Raw genomic sequence first — 9389 nt, 5'->3', positions numbered from 1 at the left:
TGTGTGTGTGTGTGTGTGTGAGAGAGAGTGTACAGTGTGTCCGTACTGAGTGTGTTTGTTGCTGGTACTGTACTGTGTGTCTATATTGTGTGGCTGTACTGAGTGTGGCTGTACTAGGTGTGAACTGAGTGTGTCTGTAATAGGTGTGCCTGTGTTGTGAGTCTGGACTGAGTGTGTCTGTACTAGGTGTGCCTGTGTTTGGGTCTGTACTGAGTGTGTCTGGGCTTGTTGTGTGTATGTGCTGTGGGTCTGTATTGAGTGTGTCTGGCCTAGGTGTGTGTGTGTGTGTCTGTAATGTGAGGGTGTACTGAGTGTGTCTGTACTAGGTGTGTCTGTGTTGTGGGTCTGTACTAGGTGTGCCTGTGTTGTGGGTCCGTACTGAGTGTACTGTACTAGGTGTGTCTGTGTTATGAGTCTGTACTGAGTGTGTCTGTACTAGGTGTGCCTGTGTTGTGGGTCTGTACTGAGTGTGTCTGTGTTATGAGTGTGTACTGAGTGTGTCTGTACTAGGTGTGCCTGTGTTGTGGGTCTGTACTCAGTGTGTCTATACTAGGTGTGCCTTTGTTGTGGGTCTGTACTGAGTGTGTCTGTACTAGGTGTGCCTGTGTTGTGGGTCTGTACTAGGTGTGCCTGTGTTGTGGGTCTGTACTGAGTCCTCTGTGTTATGAGTGTGTACTGAGTGTGTCTGTACTAGGTGTGCCTGTGTTGTGGGTCTGTACTGAGTGTGTCTGTACTAGGTGTGTCTGTGTTGTGGGATGGGTGTAGGGATTGCGCCGTCCCTGTGGAAGCCACCGCAGTGCCTGTGAGAGTGAGACAGTAAATCACTCCTCTTCCTGCGCTCCGGTGAGGAGTCTTCAGTCAGCGACATCACCCCGCCCCTCCCCACAGCCCCCCCCCCCACCCCCCTGCTCTCCTCCCTGTGCTCTCCTCCCTCCACTCTCCTCCCTGTGCTCTCCTCCCTGTGCTCCTCCCTGTGCTCCTCCTCCCTGTGCTCCTCCCTGTGCTCTCCTCCCTCCGCTCTCCTCCCTGTGCTCCTCCCTGTGCTCCTCCCTGTGCTCTCCTCCCTCCGCTCCCCTCCCTGTGCTCCTCCCTGTGCTCCTCCTCCCTGTGCTCCTCGGCTCCTGCACTGCGGAGGGGAGAGCTCACACCTCGGCGGGAGAGTCTGGAGTCCTGCCTCCGCTCTCCGGACATTATCATACGGCGATATACAAGACCGCACTTAATGAATGTTGGCCTTGGGATTTGACAGGGGCCCTAAATTCCGGGCGCACTTTGCCGAACGTGGGGCCGGCAGACACAGGTGACTCCTCACTGTGTTTGTCACCCCTGGCACCGGCGGCGCTGTATGTGTCAGGCTCTGAGCGCCATCATATTACCTCTTGATTTAGGAAACGCTGTCACACTTTTCTTCCCCAGAACTCGACAAATGCGGCACTCTGGCCTTGGAAAGATCTGTTCTCCCTCTCCCTCTCTCTCTCTCCCTCTCTCTCTCTGTCTCTCTCTCCCTCTCTCCCGGACTGCAGTTCAGTTCCTCCCCTGTGTTCCGCTCCTTTAACCCCTGCACAAAGCAGTGGGACCTCTCCCCCCCCCCCCCCCCCCCCGTTAGGACCATACTGAACTAACTCCACTCTCTGTGTGCTTTGATCTGTTCCACCTCGGCAGAGTGGTATCCCAGCTGCCTCAGTACACGAAACCTGCTCGTGCAGGTCAGCTTTTTTGGGTCGTGCTGCCACGGAAGATTTCAGAATTGGGGGGGAAGCCCCTTTAGAAAAGTTGTATTTTGTGCTAACATCCACCATTCTGAGAGTGCGCTGAGTCTCCGTGCTTGATTTCTAGTTTGTTTAACAGCACTGAGTGTCCCAGGTTCAGAAAGGCAGCGTTGGTCACTGGAGACCCTCCTGATTAACCCTCTGAAGAGCAGGTTTTTTGGAATGTTTTTTTCTCCTAAATTCCGAGTTCTGAGTCAGTGTTCTAGAACCCGGTTGCTTTCAGTTGCCAGAGCCCTGATTGTGACATCAGCATTAGAACGTTCAGTTCTAGAACATTCTAATCACGTGTTTATGACCCCATACCTTAACGGGTTAAAGCAGAATGAGTCCTGTTTCTGCCCTGCTCCAAATTCCTGCAGCTACCCAACCCAGAGCTGTTTTCAGTGGTGCGGTTCTGTCTGTGTGCCTCAGCCCAGACCTAACCTGAACAAAAAACCCCATCGACCCGACCATCTACCCCCCCCCCTCCTCAACTCCCCCCCCCCCCCCCATCCCCTCCCGTCTAATGATGTCATACTTGCACAAACTTGCCGATCCCTAGAAAAGCGATCGTTCCCCCCCTCCCCCTCTCCCAGAAGAAAAGGAAAGTCTAGAGAGGACAGGGGTCCGGTTTCGGGCGGGGTGCCGGTCCCAGGCAGTCCTGTGCCCGGAGGACAATAGCGGCCAGACAGTGAGAATAGGGCCCTGTCGGGCGGGGTCGGACACGGCCAGACGATACGCCCCACCTGTGTCTGCGAGAGTGTGCACACATGTCCCGCCGGCGCGAGGAGGACACAGGGCCCCTCTCTCCGTCTCTGAAACTCCATCCCGCCGTCTCCCCCTGGGGACCGCGGCCGTGCATCAATAGTTAATTGATGAGGTAATGCTACATTTCTCCACACTATATTCACCCTGCCTTCTTTCTTCTTCTTTTTCTTGTCCCCCTGTTTTTTCTCCTTCTCTTTCCAAGCTGGATATAAACTGCGCGGCTCGCTAGCTAGTACGTTCATCTCAAGACAAGGTAATAAAACGCTGTTTACCACATTTCCTCCCCCCCCCCTTGGTGCCAGATTGAAATGGAGTATCTCCTTGTTGTGTCTCGTTTGTTGGTGTTGGTGTTGTTGTTGTTGTTGTTGTTGGTGTTGGTGGTGGTGTCGGTGTTGGTGTTGTTGTTTTTATTTTGTCCCGGTGAGTGTTCACATTCACACAGAGTGACGGTGTAAAAGGATGTTTGCTCTTGCAACGGTACACGGTGTGTTGCACCTGCTGCAATTAAACAGATTTTACACTTGTGCTCTTGCCCAATCGGACTCCCGAATGTCATTTACACCACGTCCATGCCCATGTAGGTCTTTGAACATAAAGATGCATTGAGCTTTTCATGAATAAAATACATTCTGAGACACGCACGCTTTGGAAGCTAAATTCCCTGCTGTAGAACCCAGCTATGTCGGCTTGGTCTGGTCAAGTTGGTCGTAAGCTGGTCTAGCTGGGTATGAGCTGGTCAACCAGCATGACCAAGCTGGTCCTAAATCTGGTCTAAGTGGGTATGAGCTGGCAATCAGCTAGTGCTGGTAGCTTGTCTGACAAAAAGATAGCTTGAGCTGGTCAAACCATATCTGGTTGGGGGCTGGTCTGAACTGGTCAACCAGCTAAACCATGTCGAGCTGGGAGCTGGTCTGAACTGCTCAACCAGCTAAACCATGTCGAGCTGGGAGCTGGTCTGAACTGCTCAACCAGCTAAACCATGTCGAGCTGGGAGCTGGTCTGAACTGCTCAACCAGCTACCAGTTAGCTTGAGCTGTTTCAGCATGGTTGATACAAAGTGCTGTAGCTGTTTTGTTTTACAGACCTAAGTGTGTGTGTGTGTGTGTGTGTGTGTGTGTGTGTGTGTATGACAGAGATCGAGTGCTATTCTCCTCATGTGAAAGTGTGTGTACAATGCATGCCTGTGCAGACATCATCGGAGAATGACATCAGAAGGGTCATGGCCGACACTGTGTTGATGTTTCAGTCATTTGTGTACAATAGCTAGTATCCATTTCCTGCTTCCTGTCGAAGTCGAGGTGACTTCCTGTCGAAGTTCATTATGCAAGGCTTTAGGCTTGCTTCACTTGTCTCATTCCTATCTTTGTCTTTTCTTGTTGTGCAGCTGTGAACTGTGCAAGGGGCATTTCATTGCCTTTGTTGGTGCAGTTTTGCTTTTATTTTTGTTATGGTTTATGGTTATAAAAATGTGGTTGTGTGTGTGTTCATACATCTGTGTGTCTTCCTCTGCTGTGGCCAAGACTTCTGCAACCAGGCGATTTAAACACGGACCTGCGCTAGGTCATTAAGATGTTTCTCATTAAATTACCCTGGTGTAAAATCCAGCTATGACCAGCTTGAAATGACCAGTTACCAGCTGTTTCAAAACATAGCTTGAGCGTTTTTTTTTCCGAAGGGTAGCATGTTTTTAGAAGGGTAGCCATCCAAAAATCGCTTCACATAACTTGTGTGTCATTGTGAGGAGCTCAGGATTAGTGTTGTCCGGTTCCCGGAAGTCATCTCTCCCAAGTTCACTGTGAGGAGATTTAGCGCACGGTAGGTGGCTAGACTCGAAAGGAAGCGTGAATTCTCCGGCAACCGGTCGGCGTACAAACAGGAGTCTGCACAAAGAGCCGTCGAAGGGTGTGATCTCCGCGACGTGGCCAGACGTTAACGCTCCGGGGTGGTATTGACACGCGAGTCTATCCGCCCCGTCCAATCACGCGGGCTGCTGTGTTGGAGCCTGGCTTTACCCAGAGTTCCTCAGGCGTGCGGCGTGTGGGCTGAGGGACGGACGTGTTGGGAGAGACGCGTTCGATGCGAGACCCGCCCGGCGGTTGCTGGAGGCCTGTCAGTTTGTCAGCGAGGAGGAAGAGGGGGGGGATGAGGAGGGGGGGAGAACAGGCGAATAACAGGGCTCTGCGCGTGTAATAACGTTTCGGAAAGGGAAAACGCTGAGTACGGCCGAGCTTTGATTCCGTCTGACAGAACCTTTTCAAGTGTTCATTACTCACTCTCAGGCTGCGGGGCCCTTTACGAGACACACACACCGTCAACTCGCAAGCTGAATAGATCTGGTATCTTTCTCTCTCTCTGTCTGTCTCTCTCTCTCCCTCTCTCTCTCTCTGTCTCTCTCTCTCTGTCTCTCTCTCTCTGTCTCTCTCTCTCCCTCTCTCTCTCTGTCTCTCTCACATAGCCAGTCTTGATTACAGTAGTGCTCACTCACTCATTAATACGTTCACACATCTTGAGTTGGTGTGAAGACTCGGCGACCTCGTTGCGCTCCACATCAAGAGCCCACAGGTCTAGACGCAGAACTTTGTTTAGACTTCATCGTCGGAGTTCCTCCGAGTTAGTTATTGACCGGAGGGGGGGGGGGGGGGGAGCTGCTGCTACCCTAGCTGCAGTTATGTTCTGAACTGAAAACAAACAAACGCAGAGGACCGTCCGGGGCCTAGCGTAGCGCACACATCAGGTCACGAGGTCTTTGAACACGGGCATGGCTTTTTTTCGGGCCGTGTGGTTTGACTCGGCCTAAAGCACCCGAAGGTCTCTGTAGTCGTCTCGCTGAAGACGGAGCGAGGGAGAGGGAGAGGGAGGGAGAGGGAGGGAGTGAGAGAGAGAGAGCGAAAGACGGAGCGAGACGCAAGATTAATGAGCGGCCGCAGTCCGCAGCGAGCGACCTCAAAGCCTCTTTGAGCCGCTCTTTCATCTCCTCCAGACCGGGGAGCGTGCGATCGTGTCGGGGATTCGCCTCGCGCCGGCTCGCCCGCCCGGTGCAGCCGGTGGAGCCCCTCGCCGGCCGTGAGGAGACGCGTCCGCCGCTTTAACCCCTCAGAGGCCTCTGGAGCTCTTCTCCAAAACGCTCTTCCCTCGCTTAGTCGTCCCGTAATCAGTCCCCGTGTCGCTGCCCCATATGATGTCATGCTGCCCCCATGTGATGTCATGCTGCCCCGTGTGATGTCATGCTGCTGATGACTCCTCGGCAGAGGAGATTGTCTTCATTAACAAAAAAAAATGGTGGGCTAAATGGTGATTACTTTGAACTATATGATACATTTCATGATAACTCTATGATAACTGTATGATAGCTTCTATGAAGGCCCATCTTTCCAATTTCTGTCGAAATGGATGTAGCTGAACAAGGGTGTTTTTTTTTTTTCAAGCTTGTTGGTCATTATTTCCTTAATTGTTTTTGAAGATGCAGTCAGCGTGGTTGATGGAATTTCTCGTGCTCACGGTAAACTATTTTTAGTGGAGTTGTAGGAGAGGAGATTGCGTTTTGAGAGAATGAAGATGTTTGTTTTCAACTTTTTGGCTGTTTAAACCGCAACCACACGGTGTGAAAGAGTAAAAACTGCAACATCGGATGTTCACGTACTGCCCCTTGTCATCGACGGGCCGCGATGGCCTCTTGTATGTCCGTCACCCTCAGACCCTGCCTTCCATCGACGACATAACCAGCAGCCAATGGACACTTCAGCCAATGACCCCCGACCCTTGACCCCTCAGAACAGTGACAGTGAATGACCAATGCAGGGTGCAGGACGGGCACAGTGTGGCCTCGAAATGTCTCCTGTGCCTGTCTGCGGTCTTACTGGCGGTCTGCGGAGGTCGGTACGAGGGCGGGGGGGGGGGGGGGGTTGACACCCTCTATCTCTGCCCAAAACGGGGGAAGGAGCCTGCTCTGGACGGACCTCACTCCCCTGAATGTCCCCACGTACCCTGAACACGGAGATCACACACACACACACACACACACACACAGCTCTGCTCCCTTGTACCCCGGCACATCTGAGGGCTCAGACTCCAGATCCAGACCTTTTATAAAAACCGAGACATTCAAAATCCCCCAAAAAACCCTGGAGCTTGGCGAATGGTGCATGCCCTTTTGGAATGCAAAAAAAACAACAAAAAAACGCACGTTTGCTTTATGACCATTTTTTTTTTTCATATAACTCAAGGACACGGGTCGGGATAGGGTGGGGAAAGTTTGGGTAGACAGTATAAACTTTTAATTTCTCTTTGGGATATATTGATTCTGGGGGTAAAGTCATTCAGGGTGTAATCTGGAGCTGATGCATTAACCTGTTTCTGGAATAGAAATCAGTGAACCTGAAATTAAATGCTGGGAAGCCAGTGGGGGGGGGGGATGAGGGGGATTGGGGGGATGGGGGGGGGGGTTTGCATTAAATCCTCAGAGTAAAGAACAGGCTTATTCTTTAGAGTGGGCCATGTTTACCTCATCCATTTACATTTCTAATCCATTGACATTCCTGACCAATGTCAATGAACCGCATATGTCATTCCCGTTTTTCTGCATCTGATACGGGTGGGGAGTTGTGTTGAAAAGTAGATGTATTACATTTTGCACCTTGGTCGCCCAACCCTGTTCCTGGAGCTCTGCCTGTCCTGTAGGTTTTTCACTCCAACCCCAACAAAGCACACCTCATTCAACAGCTAGAGGACTAGTCGTTGAGCTGTTAATGAGTGGAGTCAGGTTATGCCAAACTTGGGTTGAAATGAAAACCTGTGGGATGGTAGATCTCCAGGGCCGGGGTCGGGGACCACTGCTTTAGGGGAATGGGAGGGAGGGGGGCGGGCGGGAGGGGTGGACATATTGATAACATTTTCTTGCATGCCAGCCCTCTACTGACTCTTGCTGATGTGAATTAATCCATTTGGAGACTGTGTCCAGGCTGTGACTCATCTAACCCTGCCTAGCTGCACCGTAGACTATGGCTGTGAATGTCCTGTGCTTTTCCATTGGCCTAACCTCTCTCTCTCTCTCTCTCTCTGCTGTTATCTCTCTCTCTCTCTCTCTCTCTCTCTGCCCCCATCACCCTCCCACCCCCAGCCCCCCCCCCACCCCCACCCCATCAGCCCACGGATAAGGCACAACCCCGCCATTTACTTTATTTATTTATTTTTTTATCCATCCTATTTATTTATGCAAACATTAAAAACAAGACTAAAGAACTGTCGAGTCACTTCTAACCCATTTAATATTTATGCACACTACGCGTCCTGTTTCCACGCTTGCTTCTTCATCTGCGGAGACTGTTTAGGCCAAATTCCCTGTAATTTGTTTTCTGAGGCCGCACGTTACGTGAGCCTCCTGCCAGGCTTGTTTTCCGTACATGAAAGATTTACCGCGCGCCCCGATATTCATCGTGAAGACCATCTGCGGCTTCAAACACGTCACTGGAGAGCGAGGCAGGGTATTCTCAGCTGCAGGAAGTGCACCTGTCGCACAGGTGTGTGGGGTAGGGGGACGTATACCTGTCGCACAGGTGTGTGGGGTAGGGGGACGTATACCTGTTGCACAGGTGTGTAGATAGATTAGTATACCTGTCACACAGGTGTGTAGGGTAGAGAAGTATACCTGTCGCACAGGTGTGTAGATAGATTAGTATACCTGTCACACAGGTGTGTAGGGTAGAGAAGTATACCTGTCGCACAGGTGTGTAGGGTAGAGAAGTGATCCTCTCACACAGGTGTGTAGGGTAGATTAGTATACCTGTCACACAGGTGTGCAGGGTAGAGAAGTGATCCTCTCACACAGGTGTGTAGGGTAGAGAAGTGATCCTCTCACACAGGTGTGTAGGGTAGAGAAGTGCTCCTCTCACACAGGTGTGTAGGGTAGGTGGTGCGTACGGTAACCTGGAAGTGCAAAGTTCACTCAGTCACCATGGCAATTGGCCAAACTGTCGGGGAGGGGCCTGTCTTTCCCTCATGGGTTACAGTTCCACAGAGATTTTGATTCCTGCTGAAGATAGGGTCTGTGGTTGACGTAAGTTTGAGAGAGTTTACAAGTTAACATCCATGAATATCTCAGCTGTGTATTTCTGTGCTTTTATATGCTTGTAAAAAGTAAGTTGCTGGTGAGTTGCTCTCGTTTGAAACTACAACAATGGCCTCATTCCGCCAGCCAATCGAACTCAGGTTTCGTCCCAGGCTGTCTGCATGCGACATTACCGTTGTAGTTTGATTGTAGTAACTTATTAGCAACGTATTTGCTAAAGCACATACCAGCTTCAAAATTCATGGTTGAGATATTCATGGATGGTAACCTAACTTGTAGAACAAAATGTGAAGTGTACATTAACCGCAGACCATATTTTCAGCAGAAATCAAATTGAAATCTCTAAAGGGAAAAAAGCATTGGAAACCTGCCGAGGTAACCCATGGCACAAAAACGCTAACTCACTTCAGGGTTTTAGGACTACAAACTAGCACTCACTTCCAGGTTTTAGGACTACAAACTGTAGCATGCACTTCCTGACTGTAGGACTACAAACTGTAGCATGCACTTCCAGGTTTTAGGACTACAAACTGTAACATGCACTTCCGGGTTTTAGGACTACAAACAAAGCTGCCCAGTCTTCACACAGTGCACATTAATATACTGAATTTTTTTTCTCTAACACTTTATCCGAAGGGTCCAACATTAGAGATATATAACTCCTTCATAAGCACTACACAGCACATTCATATGCACTGCATAAGCATTCAAAAGCGTTTATGTCGATAACCGCAAGCGGGCATATGGTGTGTTATGTCAGCACTGAAGCAGCAAGTGTCACGACACACCGAGTAAAATTAAGATCCGTA

At 50.6% G+C, this 9389-nt stretch overlaps 1 protein-coding gene across 1 annotated transcript in view; it reads left to right on the top strand.

Moving 5' to 3' along the window:
• nfia (nuclear factor I/A) overlaps window positions 1-9389 on the top strand; it is a 173334-nt gene that overhangs the window by 139803 nt on the left and 24142 nt on the right. Inside the window, 1 exon segment of the mRNA XM_061238709.1 lies at window positions 2719-2769. Within this exon segment, the coding sequence (XP_061094693.1) occupies window positions 2719-2769 (51 nt within the window).

The sequence above is a fragment of the Conger conger genome, chromosome 4, assembly GCF_963514075.1.
Source record: "Conger conger chromosome 4, fConCon1.1, whole genome shotgun sequence".
Lineage (NCBI taxonomy): Eukaryota > Metazoa > Chordata > Actinopteri > Anguilliformes > Congridae > Conger > Conger conger.
This window is presented reverse-complemented; position numbering and strand designations above follow the sequence as displayed.